The 14,384-nt window shown below is 47.6% G+C and overlaps 1 protein-coding gene across 2 annotated transcripts; it reads right to left on the bottom strand.

The window, feature by feature from the left end:
* Positions 1–1,168: 1,168 nt before the first annotated feature.
* On the bottom strand, positions 1,169–6,964 carry LOC144135416 (sulfotransferase ssu-1-like). Of its 2 annotated transcripts, none has more exons than XM_077668079.1 (2): positions 6,845–6,964; positions 1,169–2,492 (listed from the first exon to the last, which is right to left on the bottom strand). In XM_077668079.1, exons 1-2 carry the CDS (start codon positions 6,957–6,959, stop codon positions 1,534–1,536), a joined length of 1,074 nt encoding a protein of 357 aa, XP_077524205.1. In that variant the 5' UTR covers positions 6,960–6,964; the 3' UTR covers positions 1,169–1,533. The 2 variants fall into 2 exon arrangements, with proteins under 2 accessions (XP_077524205.1, XP_077524206.1); XM_077668080.1 differs by lacking the exon at positions 6,845–6,964 and adding an exon at positions 6,470–6,529.
* Positions 6,965–14,384: the final 7,420 nt, after the last annotated feature.

Genomic DNA, 14,384 nt, shown 5'->3' with positions numbered 1-14,384 from the left:
AGCTGGGTCTCAGAAGTTCCACCGATGGCAGCACGTGCCATATCAGGGCAGAGGCGTATCGCCTAAGCGCTGCACCTTTACGCCAGAAGTAGTACAAGGACTCCCAAGGATCTATGAATGCAAAGTTGAGCATGACCAATTCCGTATATATGGTCATTAACCTACTATCGCTATCCGAACAACATCCACCCGGGAGCAGAAAATCTGCACACCAGAACCGAAGCAAAAACGGAAAGGCTAGCGCTATTAATTCGCGTTTGGCGTAACTACGCACACCCAACGTTAGCTTTTTAACCACAGTTTAGTGTTCATTGCCAAAGAAAAGTTCATAGTCACGGACCAAACAAATCTAAAACCCGGGAAAGCTGAACACGTGAACCAACAAGGCAGCAATGGAGGCCAGTTGGTTGTTCATTTTATGTGGAAATGACGCGATACACTAGGATTTGGATGGGACAAACGGGGTGCATATGACAAGCGCGCTCCGACAACTGTTTTTTTTTTTCAGAAAAGGGGGTTCCGTTATCCCAATACATGCGCATACATATTTAAAGCAACTCATTACTTGAAGCTTCGCCACATCCCTACCTTTCTTCGTTTCTTTATTAGCTTTATTTCCTCATCTGTTAGCAACGTTTCAGATATCGGAAGACGCTGTAGACAAGTGCGTAAGTACACCTTCTGTCATGCTAAACCATAACATGACAGAGCAGAAACCATTGCATATGTTGTGCTTATGGAAATTGTGCTAACAGCAATGTTACACGAGTCCAGTTGATGTCCCTGAACGTTTGCACATACGTCTTTATAAAACATTTCATAGAATAGCTTTTTCACTGTGTTCTGAGTGTGCGAAAGACTGTGGTAACCCATGTACCATACCGGCTTTGCAATGTTTTAAATACTGAGCAAGCTTCATGTCCTAACATGCATTCCTGTTTTATTCGGGCAAAAAGAAGATTTCGCTTAGTGCAAATATGTATTGATTCCGTATCCGTATTCATTAGCAAGCGCTAAATTCCGAAGTTGCTTCGTTATCTTTATTATATTGCCTTCTTTCTCGCTCAGTATTAAGGAACACTCCCTGCATCAAAATAAAGGAATGCCTGCGCTTTACTCTAAAGTAACTCTACTTTACTCTAACAGACACGTGTTTTTTAAAGGGCTACAGTCGCCAAATCTTTTATTTAGACCGAAAGAAACACGAGACTAAGTTCTCTACAAAGTGCATTTTTGCTCATTCTACAGAATAGTGCTGCAAATGCTGGCGAATTCTTCGGTGCCACACCTGAAGAGGCGTTCTGTTTTCCCACAAAAAGGAGTGAAGAAATTTCCTGTGTTGTTGTTTTTGCACATTTCGGATATCGTGCCGATATCTGCTTTCAGCACTAACACGTATTAGTGGACTCGTAAAAGAAAACAGTAGCAACGCTAAACTATATTCTAGCTCTCAAGTCGTTCAACATATTTCCAAACGAAACCTGCTGAAGGCATTTTTATCTCTTCCTTTTCGCGTTTCATTAGTTGGTTGTGTTAAGGCAAATCAGCATTCTTCCACAGCTGCATAACGTCCGATCCTCGGGTCTTTTCATTGATCCAGGCTTTAGTCTTATCGATCTGGACGGGCGTGAAATGAGTCTTCCAATCACCAACCACGCCTTTTCGGACAAATTGTTTGTGTTCGTGCATCTCCGGCATTTCAGCCACAAACATGCGCTGCACTTCCAAGGATTTAATGGCTTTTTCGGGTGGGAGGCTCAACAAATTTTTTAGAAAGGCCCTTTCCCCACTGAATACTTGATTCACGTTCTCCTTGCTGGAGGCGCTTACAACTTTGTGCAGTAATGCAGGATCCTTCCGAAGTTCAATTCCGTACTGTTCGCCAAGAAAGTCAGCTACTTTTAGCGTCCAGGAGGTGGTATCCTTCTTCATATCTTCGAATGTAAAGCACAAAATGTTCGGCAAATCTCGGTGCTCGTACCAGGACAACAGGTGGTCGAAGTAGTCGCCGAAATTCACCCTCCCCGAGATGAAAAGTTCGTGAAACCGTCCAAAGGAAGCGTCCTCTACACTCTTCGGTGTGAAACCTACGACGTGATAGTAGAAGGAAACGCACACGTCATACGGATTTCTTGTAGCATAGATGTATTTAGCCTCACTGGAGAAAGGCACCTTGTGAAAAGGTAGATGCGTCTTGATGGGCCCCGGCCTCACCATCTTCTCTGCTGCCTCTGCCCCCATAAGTTCCAGGAACGGAGAAGCCAACATGAAGTCGACGGGCGTTTTGGGAGTTTCGCCCCTGTTTAGGATACTCAGTACAAGGAACTGCGTCCACGTTGTTCCACACTTGGGGTAGGATGCGACGAATATATCCCCTGGATGCGGTTTGTAGGAAATCGCGCTTCGCAAGATGTCCTCGTGGAATATCTTGTTCACCCACACTCCGTCCACATTTCTATAGGCCTGCAGGTCCATTTTGCACTCTTGCTGCCCTGCAAAGTTGAGTATCATCTGTGAGAACCACAAATGTCAGTTCTGCTGACGTGTTAAACATACCAACCTTTACAAAAAAGCGAATCATCAATAAAAGCAAGAAAAGCACGTCACGTCATGTAGGAGGTTCGGGCCACGACCTCTGCATGTCACGCAACCTCATCTACCAACTCAGTTACGCCGGCGCCGGTCGCCTCTTCGACATTCAAGTGCATTCGTGCTTTGTGTACCCTAACCTTGAGAGTGTAAGCGAGTGCTCCATCGCCCCGCAAGTTTCAGCTCTGGCGCCGCACGTGACACAGCCTGCTCTACCGCAGGCGGCTCGTAGAGTGTCATCGAATGAGGAGGTCGGTAGCTTTACGAAAGCCCTCTTATGCAGCCCAAGGTGTGAGTTGTGCCAAAACGAAAACACTCGTTATGCTGTTGAGCTCAGAAGGGTAAAGAGTTGGTGCCTGATGTTATCATTTTGTTCACCTCCAAGTTCATTTCAGTTGCAATACTCAATTAACGGCGGCTACTTGAAGAAACCGACGAATCGCTTACATTAAGTTCATTTGAATCTGATACCTTATTTATTACAGAAATGAAGGCAATTTCTAGAAGCTAGTCATAGTCGTCCCAAACTGTCGCTAAAATATTTCGAATTTTGATACAAAATTCACTGTGCACACCTACAAAATACTGAAAGAAAGGGAGAGAGTGTATGTTTAGATGTCATATATTTTACCAGTGAGAAGTGGCGCACCAGGACAAATTATTTAGAGTCCTCTACTGTTGAACACTTATATTAATGTTATTTTCAGTATTGACACCTAAATTGAATTCATCAGTGCAAACCATATCACCCCAATTATTTCTCAAAATAATGTCTGCCACAAGGTACTAAACTGCAATGACTTCCTTACTAAGCTTTAGCATGCGTGAGACTAAATCAGATCGAGGTAAATGTAATTTAATCCAAAGCTATTACCTTTCATCCTAAGAATGAAGTAGCTCGTGTGCGGCATATGTACATAATGTAAGACCAACGCCTACAAACTGTTAAAGAACTTAAGATTCTCGGTGTACACATTTTCTCTCACCTTAAATCAAACGCTCATATAGTCTATATCTACATAAGGCTGTATGATCTCACAGGTGTAGTTTCACGCTGCCGCTCCTTGATCCTCGTGAGTGCCAAACTACAAATATATGCCATGCTCTGTTTATTTCCCACATTATCTATAGTTCTCTACTATGGGCAACAAACATTGTAACAAATGGGAACGACTTATTCGACTTGCCGAGAAAAATGACTCCTCTCAAAGTAAGAATTGAACTAAATTTGGGGGTTGATCCCACATTATTATAGCGTAATGCCATCTGCGTGGATAATATACGTGAATTTCATTTCTTGCAATTAACCGAGTTATCTCCATTCCTATGTTAAGATTTTTATGTTAGCGTCCGTTGGAGGGGTGTTGTATAAGGAGCGGCTAAAAAAAGTGCCCCCGCCAGATACCTTAAAATGAATGCTCGACCATGTGGCTAGGAGCCCCGGAAGGTTCATGCTTCACGATCTGACTGCAGACCATGGTGATGGAGCGTATGCTGCCACAAACTAAGCATGTTATTTCACCCAGCGGTCAGAGCTCCGCGCGCTAATGCCAGTGCAAGTCATGCGCTCGAGAATTACTGATATGGTCGTCTGTGGTGGCACGTTATAGACATTTGGCGCTATTGCAATGAAGAATAGGCTAACAAAATTTCTGACCACGTATCTCATAGGTAACAACAAAAAATAATTAGTGTATACTGTGGTTTTTATTACTACATAAATAAAAAAGAAAGGCGACCTACACTGCCAATAAGAAAACAAGAAGTTACGCGGTTGATGCAGCTAGACTTCTCATGAATAAACAGCCAGCAGCGAGATATAGTGGCTTTCAAAATAATTCTGATCAGCCTATAAACTAAAATATTACCTTTTTGTGCCAAAGCTTAGCGTCTATTGCGAATTGAAGTTCGTAGCCACGGAGAGCACAATGTAAACAATTTTTTCAAACGAAGAAAAAATCTATCTCTAAACTCCTGCTCAATGTATTGAATTTGGGTTATTTGGCCAACGGAAGCCCTTGGCAAGCGAAACACGCGAAGAAGCTAGCACCGAAATTTCAGGCAGCTGCCTACTGGCGTAGCTTTCCCTGTTACGTGGCAGTGAAGGAAAGACAGTAGGGCTCTGTCGTGAACAGTGCCCTTTTAAACGTGGCATTCAAGCCGGTGGTCAGCATTCGTGCCATTGCGACGTCCGCCACGACTCAGAGATCACTATGCCGAGTTCTTATAAAGCATCGATTATACGTTTTACACATCATCCTGCACCATCTATGCAAGAAAGGGATTTTGAGCGACTCCTGTTCTTCAGCAACTGGACCTTAATTCAAAAACACTGCGAACCTGAACTTGAGAAAGAAACTATTCGGACTAAGGTGGCTCACTTCTGCAGAAGTTCAACCGTGAAGTTGCACAATGGCCGCTACTGGCCCAGTGCCAACCCCCACTGGACCTGTCAGCACAAATCATGTCAGACAGTCTATTTTAAATGACAGGACTGTTTCAAGATAGTTCTTTGAAGAAATACTGACATGGTAGATCTATTGGGAAGCAAAACTTCATGGATATGCGGAAGACATTACATCTGGCCATTTGCTTCTTGTGCTGCGAGATACAAGCCATCCTCATGACGTGGCAGCAGCCCAATCTTCGCCACCTGACGCTCACTTCCTTGGCTGCAATTTTCGGGGAAGTGAATGCGGCGCTCCAATCGCACTGAGCGGCCGTGGTTATCGCCTCTTTTCGCCTCAGTGAATTTATTTGTGGGTTTATATGAAAAATGGCGCTTATAAAGCGGAACCCACCAGCACGAAGTCCATCAAGCGGCGCTTTGCCGCCACTTGTGCCACCATTCAGCCTGATAGGATAAACGGGGTAGAATTCTAAGCGTGACCTACTCATGCGTGTAGCTACGGGTTGGATAGCGCTTTAAAAGGTTTTGTAACTGTTGCAGTGAAGCCAAGTGTTTTCGTTTAAACTAATAAAACGTGCGAGTGTGTTTGACGAAGGGGGAATGCGAAATTTCTTTGCATGTTCGCCTTCTCAAGGAATCAAAGTCGATTACTTTTCCACAAACACGCTCCCGCGATGAACTGTTGAGCTTACATTCTGATATTTCCTAAAAATATGAGGATGCACTCAGCCAGCCATGTCAATCAGTCGTGCTCCTAGCAGCGGCCAGCGTAGAACCACTTCTGTTATGCTCAGTTATCAGCCTACAACCATACCGAATAGGCTTGAAGCGCCTGCGGATTCAAAGAAAGGCGCCGTAGATCACCACGCCTTTTGCAAGCTTGACACGGCCGTTTTCTGTATCAGCGGACGATAACAGACGTCACTGTTTAAAGCTGCTGCCGAAGAAAGAAAACAGAGCAGACGGGGAAAGCATGCTGATGGCGCTGACGATGCTGCCATGCTGCTTTCCCACTGAAGCCAGAGACACCGACGTCACCATCTCAATTTTGCCGACCAGTTTTAGTTTGAATACGGGTGGGGATGGGAATGATTTCGCCTGCAAAATGCAAAACGATATTTTTTTTCCTTTAATTTGACCGTATAGTTGTGTATCCGGAGGTTGTCGTTCAGTTTGGCTACCTCAAAAGAAAAAAAAAACTTGAGTCAGTAGAAAAGAGAAGCAGTCATATTTATATGGCGGTTCTGTGAGCACAATAAGCCGCATGTGACTTATGACGCCTTCTTGTCCCTTTATTCTCTTGCTCAGACCCGTGTGCGTCCCGCACATTGCCGCATAGTGTTTGGCTGGATTAGAAATATACCTTTGCATACACCTTCGACTAACTGGTTTAAGGTGCTGTCCTGCATTATTTAATATACATTGAAAGAAGAGTTAACATGCAAAACACGAAAAGCAGTGCATCCTTACCGTATTGTGGCGTTCGGCAATCGAGATAAGTCTATGCAAAATGTCGCTGCTTGCCATGCATATTGCAAGTATAGCCACCGGAAACTCCATTTTTTTCGTATAAAATGCAAAAAAAAACTGTTCGCCTCTTCATCATGCGCACAGCTGACATGTGTTAAAGTAGGCTGTGCTTGCTATAAAAACAGGACGTTGTTTTTCAGTAGAATTCCTCATTTGTTCTTTACCCACTAAAAATTTCGCAACGGAAACTGCGTTTCCGGAGTACTGCTCCCATTAAGAACCCAATTTCATGCCGTGCGCATGCGATGCCGGCAGACGCTATCCCGCTACCCTCGGTGAAGGTGTGTGACATCACGAATAGAGTAGGCCGTGCACCTGCGATGCCTCCTTTCATCCTCTCCGCCACGCGGCGACGGCGAAGGAACACACATCCGCCGGAGCTCCACTTCGGGCGTCGCATGGAACACAACCAGCCTTTCGTTGAGCGCATCAAAGTGCACCTGCGTTTTATGCAGAACATACTTTCATACATTGCGCACGCGATGCCGCATGTGTAAGATTAAACTGTCAAGAATGAAAAAATTAATAAACGATGCCAAACAACGCAAAAGATGCGTTCGTCTTTATGAGCCGAACAAAGCCTTTCGCACGCATAACTACGCTCAGCAGAGCCAAAATTCAACCATTTTTTCTGGATTGCAGAGATAGCCCCCGCCATATTAAAAAAAAATACCTCGTGATCTGCTCATGCGCTGATTCCAGCGCTGGAACAGTGGTTTGAGGAAACTGTGGTATTGTATTCTGTAGTTATGTTTGTATAAACTAGGTGGCGCTAGGCATGCGCCCTATCTGGTCAGCTGACTCGCACATCTGTATATATATTCATCATTGAACTGGAATAAAAGGGAGTTGGTCGAAGTATGTACGTGGCGGGTGCTTGACGTGGTGGTGCTCCGGCTGCTCCGGGCAGTCGGACCGGGCAGTTCCCCAACGGTACGGGATACAACAGTTGGCGACGAGTGGTGAAGTAACCGAACGCGGAAGCAATGAGCCTGCATCAACCGCCCGAGTTCCTGCCGACGCCCGGGAAGCCCGCCATTCCTTGGACGCAGTGGCACCGCCTTTTCAAGAACTATCTCCTGGCGTCCGGGAGCGACGCTCACCCACCTGCGCGCCGTAAAGCTTTGCTGCTACACTGTTTGGGTGTGGAAGGCCAACGCTTGTACTACGCGTTGCCGGAGGAGAAATCGTCGACGCCGCCTACAGAAGGAAAGGAAGGAAGCGGTACGAGCGACGAGTACGATGCAGCGGTGGCTATGTTGGACGCTTACTTCACTTCTAAAACGAACGTCGTCGTGGAGCGGCATCGGTTCGGACAACGCACCCAACTGCCCGGGGAGACTGCAACAGCGTTCGTCACGGCGTTGCGTGAGCTGGCATTAAGTTGCGACTTCGGTAAGCAGGCTGACGATTTTATTCGTGACCAACTTGTAGCGAAAACGTGCAACCCTGTTCTTCGGGAACGCTTACTGCTTGAAGGCACTTCGCTCACTCTTGAACGCGCACTGGCTATTGCAAACAGTATCGAAGAAGCCACGAAATACTCACTTGAGCTGCAGTCATCGGCTGCGAGCGTTCAAAAGGTCGAAAAACATCGGATGCCATGCCGCTCAGAAACGCAGTTACCGCGTTCGCAGCAGCCGAAGTCCTGTTTCCGTTGCGGGTCTTCAGGGCATCTTGCAGATTCCAAGACATGCAAGGCGCGGGGTAAAACTTGCAGCAAATGTGGCAAACGAGGACATTTTCAGCGTGTCTGTAGAAGCGGCATGCCTGACGAAAGGGCCCTTGCTGTCCGAGAAGTCGACACCTGCAGTGCATCCGGCGATCTCAACGTGTTGCTTCTCGACCGGCAGTGCAAAGGAGGGATACACACAGAAGTCTTCGTACAAGATGTTCCTATACGTTTCCTCGCAGACACGGGTTCTGCTGTCTCCATTCTGTCGAACGCCACGTATTCAAGGTTGAAACGCTTCCCTTTGCAGCCAACATCAGCGTCACTCTACGATTTCTCTCGCCGCAGAATAACCATCGAGGGGTGTTTCACGGCGCCAGTCATCTTCCAGGATCGGCAGGCCGACATTCTCTTCTACGTCGTCAAGGACGGTACTGACATTCTCGGCATCGACGCTGTCGAAACGCTGCGTCTGCAAATCAACGGTACGTCATTGCAATGCACCCATATTACGCAAGCGCCAGAAGGCCTTGACCGTGAACTGTTTTGCCAGTTTCCGCACTTGTTTGATGGCAAGTTAGGGCTTGCAACAAATTTTGTCCATAAGGTCAAGATAAGAGAAGGAATCACGCCTGTTGTTGCTAAGTTGCGGCGTTTGCCATTTTCAATGCGAGACCGAGTACGCGAAGAGCTGCAGCGCCTTGAGCAAGAAGATGTCATAAAAAAGATTGACACGTCTGAATGGGTGTCTCCAATCGTAGTAGTAGCAAAGAAAAACGGCAAGATAAGAATTTGTGTCGATCTGCGCGAACCAAACAAAGCGATTGTCGTTGACAAATTTCCACTGCCGCACACGGAAGAAATATTGCACAAACTTCATGGCGCAAATTACTTTTCAAAGATTGATTTAGCAGCTGCATATCACCAAGTTCTGCTAAGCCCTGAAAGCAGGGAACTGACTACCTTCATAACCGATAGTGGACTGTACAGATTCAAGCGCGTCTGTTTCGGTCTTGCATCAGCACCGTCTGCGTTTCAGAAAATGATGGCCACTATTTTGCAGAACTGAAAAAACACTTTGTGCTACATAGATGATGTCATTGTGTACGCAAGCACACGTGAAGAGCACTTCAAGAATTTGAAACAAGTTTTGCACTTGATTGCAAAGGCTGGATTGAAGTTGAATGACAAATGCATTTTTAATGTGCAAGAAGTCGACTTCCTTGGTCACAGGATCAGTCACAAGGGAATACGCCCTTTACAAAGTAACATTGACGCCATCAAGGCTGTGCCAGCCCCAACAAATGTCGGTACTCTGCGCTCATTCTTGGGCATGGTAGGCTACTACGCCAAATTTATACCTGACTATGCGGTGGTTGTCGAGCCTCTTCGAGAGTTGCTACGTAAGAATGCCACATTCACATGGAACCCTGCAAGACAAGCTTGTTTCGAGCAACTGAAATGTTCCCTGGCCACAAGATGTTTACAGCTATTTGATCCTGCGGGTGACATTATTGTCACTACGGATGCCTCATCCATTGGCTTGGGAGCAGTGTTGCAACAGACAAAGAATGATGAACTGGTGACGATTGCTTTTGCTTCTCGCAGGCTTACTTCACAGGAACAGAAGTATTCTGTAGGGGAATTGGAAGCCCTTGCTTGCTTGTGGGCATGCGAATATTGGAGAGTGTACCTTTGGGGTCGTTCATTCATATTACGCACCGATCACCAGGCTCTGGTCACACTCCTTAGTACAAAGGGAGTAGGTCGCCGACCGTTCCGGATTGCGAGGTGGCACGCCAGGCTGTTGGCATACAACTTCACGATTGAATTTCACAAGGGTGACAAAAATACTGTTGCTGATGCTCTTTCAAGGATGCCCCTTCCAGGTCGTGTGGAGGAAGAGGAAGAAGAGACTGTTTGTGTTGTCTCAACATGCATTACTCATGAAGAGTTTGTCATTGAAACGATGCAGGACCCGTTGCTGCAGCAGGTTATAAAGTGGGTGACATCGGCATGGCCCGCAGTGAAGATGTTGCCTGCCGAAGCAGTTCCGTTCTACCGGGTGCAAACTGAGCTCTCAGTCGTTGGAGACCTCCTGCTTCGTGGTGACAAATTTGTAGTACCTTCGTCCCTCGTAGCATGGCTTCTTGACGCAGCCCACGAGTCTCATCCGGGAATAACGAGGACAAAGCAGCGACTACGTGAGCAATACTGGTGGCCTGCTATGTGCAAGCAAGTAGAACAATTCATTGCATCCTGTGCGGTATGCCAATCTGTTGACAAGTCTGCAAAACCCGTGACACCACCTCTGCAGCCAGTTGCATTCCCATCTGCACCATGGCAGAAGCTAGGCATCGATATTGTGGGCCCTTTTTCCGAAGTGCCGGCAGATTGCCGTTTTGCCATTACAGCCATCGATTACTACAGCAAGTGGCCTGAGGTTTGTTTCTCAGCAAGGGTTACAACTTCAACAGTCATCTCCTTTCTGCGAAGCATCTTCAGCAGGGAAGGATATCCAGACGAGATTGTGAGTGATCATGGTGCTCAGTTTACAGCCTTGGAGTTTGACAGTTTCCTCAAAGAACGTGGCATCGCTCATACGTATTCGGCAGTCTATCATCCGCAAGCTAACGGGCAGGTAGAGAGGTTTAATCGAGTACTCAAAGAGTACGTTCAAGTCTGCGCACAAGAACATCGGCCTTTGAAGGAAGCTATCACCGAATACCTGGGAGTCTACCGTTTCACACCGCATGCGACCACAGGAGTGAAGCCTTCCGTCCTTCTTCACGGCCGTCATCCCAGAACAAAACTTGATCTTGTAGGAGCGCCAGGTAAAGAGTTTTTTCAAGATCCGCAGGCAGCGATGAAGTCCATCCACAGCAGAGTAGCACAAAGGCAACAAGCAAGTAAGGCTTACACTGACCGTCGACGAGCTGCAAAGTACTCTCCATTAACAACAGGTCAACCGGTGAGAGTCAAGTTGCCTGGTCACGTGCCTAAGGGCGCTCTGAGCTACTCGAGTCCATTCACCATTGTGGACCAATGTGGTCAAGATACCTACAAGCTCAATGATGGCCGCACATGGAATCGGAGTCTGCTGGTACCTTGCCCCCAACCAGTTCCATCACCTACAGTTCCGAAAAGTTGTTCGCCTGAATCAGCAAAACCACTTGGCGAACCACAGCAGGAGAACCACGACCCACCCCAGCAGCCATCTGTTCAGACGCCAGTTGAAAGGGACGTTCCAGGACTGAGGCATTCGACGAGACAAAGAAGACCACCAGTGTGGTTTAAAGACTATGAAAGACATTGAGTGTTTATTGTGTTTTTCCAGTGTTAGTTGTTAACTCTTTTGAGGGGGAATAATGTGGTATTGTATTCTGTAGTTATGTTTGTATAAACTAGGTGGCGCTAGGCATGCGCCCTATCTGGTCAGCTGACTCGCACATCTGTATATATATTCATCATTGAACTGGAATAAAAGGGAGTTGGTCGAAGTATGTACGTGGCGGGTGCTTGACGTGGTGGTGCTCCGGCTGCTCCGGGCAGTCGGACCGGGCAGTTCCCCAACGGTACGGGATACAACAGAAACAAATCTCGTGCTCTAACCGTTTCGCACGCCTTTTTCTCCCTGAAGTGAAACACATCATTACCAATTCGAAGGGGTCTGTCGAAACTATGAGCTGGGTTGGATACCTCCTCTCACCTGGGGCATCCTAGAAACACACTATTAACGACTAGAAGGGGCCTGTCAGAACTATGACCTGGGTGTGATACCTACTCTCACCGGCGGCATCCTAGAAACACATCATTACCGACTAGAAGGGGCCTGTCGGAACTATGACCTGGGTTGGATACCTCCTCTCACCGGGGGCATCCTAGAAACACACCATTACCGACTAGAAGGGGCCTGTCAGAACTATGACCTGGGTTGGATACCTCCCTCACCGGGGGCATCCTAGAAACACATCATTACCGACTAGAAGCGGCCTGTCGGAACTATGACCTGGGTTGGATACCTCCTCTCACCGGGGGCATCCTAGAAACACACCATTACCGACTAGAAGGGGCCTGTCAGAACTGTCACCTGGGCTGGATACCTCCTCTCACCGGAGGCATCCTAGAAACACACCATTAGCGACTCGAAGGGGCCTGTCGGAACTATGACCTGGGTTGGATACCTCCTCTCATCGGGGGCATCCTAGAAGCACACCATCACCGACTAGAAGGGGCCTGTCAGAACTATGACCTGGGTTGGACACCTCCCTCACCGGGGGCATCCTAGAAACACATCATTGCCGACTAGAAGCGGCCTGTCGGAACTATGACCTGGGTTGGATACCTCCTCTCACCGGGGGCATCCTAGAAACACACCATTACCGACTAGAAGAGGCCTGTCAGAACTATCACCTGGGCTGGATACCTCCTCTCACCGGAGGCATCCTAGAAACACACCATTACCGACTAGAAGGTGCCTGTCAGAACTTTGAGCTGGGTTGTATACCTCCAGTCACCGGGGACATCCTAGAAACACATGATTACCGACTAGAAGGGGCCTGTCAGAACTTTGAGCTGGGTTTCATACCTCTTGTCACCTGGCGCATTCCTAAAAACGCATCATTGCCGATTCGAAGAGGCCTTTCGGAACTATGAGCTTGGTTTGATACCTCCTCTCACCAGGGGCATCCTGAAAACACATCATAACCGACTCGAAGGGGCCTTTCGGAACTATGAGCTGGGTTTGATACCTCCTCTCAACTGGGGCATCCTATAAAATTGCTGCCGGTCCATCGACCCTCCAAACTGATACTTCATCTGGGCACTCGGCCACCAGGAACTCCAGGGCAAAGAGCCGGTCGAGCGGCCGGCGCGCTCTCTCCTAGGGCACTCACACTTGCTCTGGAAGTGTACTCCGAGCCAGCCAAATCTCTAATTACGTTCAAAGACGCCGCTACATAATAGACCCTGTAAGGGTCTCCAGAGGGCAGACGAACAGCTTCTTCTCAAATGGTTTACAAATACAATGTTGTGGCTGGCAGTATGGAAACATTTCAATTCAGAATTTGATGCCGGCTGCAGCCGGCAACAAACAGACGCGGACTGCGCCCATAAATGAGGGGCTTCAACCACTGTCTGTTAGCCCGAGCCGCCCTTTAAGCTTCCGAGAAGCGCGCCCGTTCCACTCCCGGGAAACACCACTCGCCCAGCCAGGACCAGTGAGGTAACGTGCGCCAACCTGCGGGACGGCCCCGTCGAGCTCATCAGGTCGTCGGACTGTCGCAGTGCCCGATGAACAAATTGTGTTTTGTTTATTTGTCTCTCTATGTGTTAGTGCACTTTATGGGCAGGTATTTTGTTCAATTGTAATCTCTCTCCATTGTTACTTTGCACGAGTTGCCTTGTATTTGTAAATCTCTTTGTATGTGCTCGTATGAGTGATAGTGATATCTCTGTATCGTCTCTTGCTGTATTAACTTTGTTCTGTTTAGTGAACCTTTGAGTCAGACCCATTCTCTGGCTTGCGACCGGCGAAAGCTGGGTACCAAACGACCAACCCACATGTCACTGGGTAGCTGGTCTCCGGCTGAGCTTGCCACGCTGAGTCGAGGCCATCTCCTTTGTGACCGAGACCGCTCCCCCCACACGCTCTAATTGTGTCTGGGAGCGCACGCAAAAGTGCGCGAAGTGGTGACAGTCGAATACCACCTCTCACCTGGCGCATTCTAAAAACACATCATTACCGACTTGCAGAGGCCTGTCGGAAATAGGAGCTGGGTTAGATACTTCCTCTAGCCTGGTGCATCCTAAAAACAAATCATTACCGACTTGAAGAGGCCCGTCGGAAGTAGGAGCTCAGTTCGATACTTCCTCTCACCTGGCGCATCCTAAAAATACATCATTACCGACTTAAAGAGGCCTGTCGGAACTATGAGCTGGGTTGGATACCTCCTTCACCTGGCGCATCCTACAAAGACATCATTGCCGACTCGAAGGGGCCTTTCGGAAATATGAGCTGGGTTGGATAGCTCTTCTCACCTGACGCATCCTAAAAACACATCATTACCGACTCGAATGGGCCTGTTCCAACTTTGAGCTGGATTGGATACCTCCTCTCAACTGGCGCATCCTAAACACACATCATTACCGACTGGAAGAGGCCTGTCAGAACTAGGAGCTCGG

The sequence above is a fragment of the Amblyomma americanum genome, chromosome 5 (genome assembly GCF_052857255.1).
Source record: "Amblyomma americanum isolate KBUSLIRL-KWMA chromosome 5, ASM5285725v1, whole genome shotgun sequence".
Classification (NCBI taxonomy): Eukaryota; Metazoa; Arthropoda; class Arachnida; order Ixodida; family Ixodidae; genus Amblyomma; species Amblyomma americanum.
This window is presented reverse-complemented; position numbering and strand designations above follow the sequence as displayed.

What these genes read in the sequence shown, in the direction of transcription:
- LOC144135416 (XM_077668079.1), bottom strand. Translation starts at nt 6,959, where the DNA reads ATGCGCTCAACGAAAGGCTGGTTGTGTTCCATGCGACGCCCGAAGTGG. An exon ending in GATGAAAGGAGGCATCGCAG is followed by an intron (nt 2,493 to 6,844) that starts GTGCACGGCCTA and finishes TCAACTTTGCAG; the next exon opens with GGCAGCAAGAGTGCAAAATG.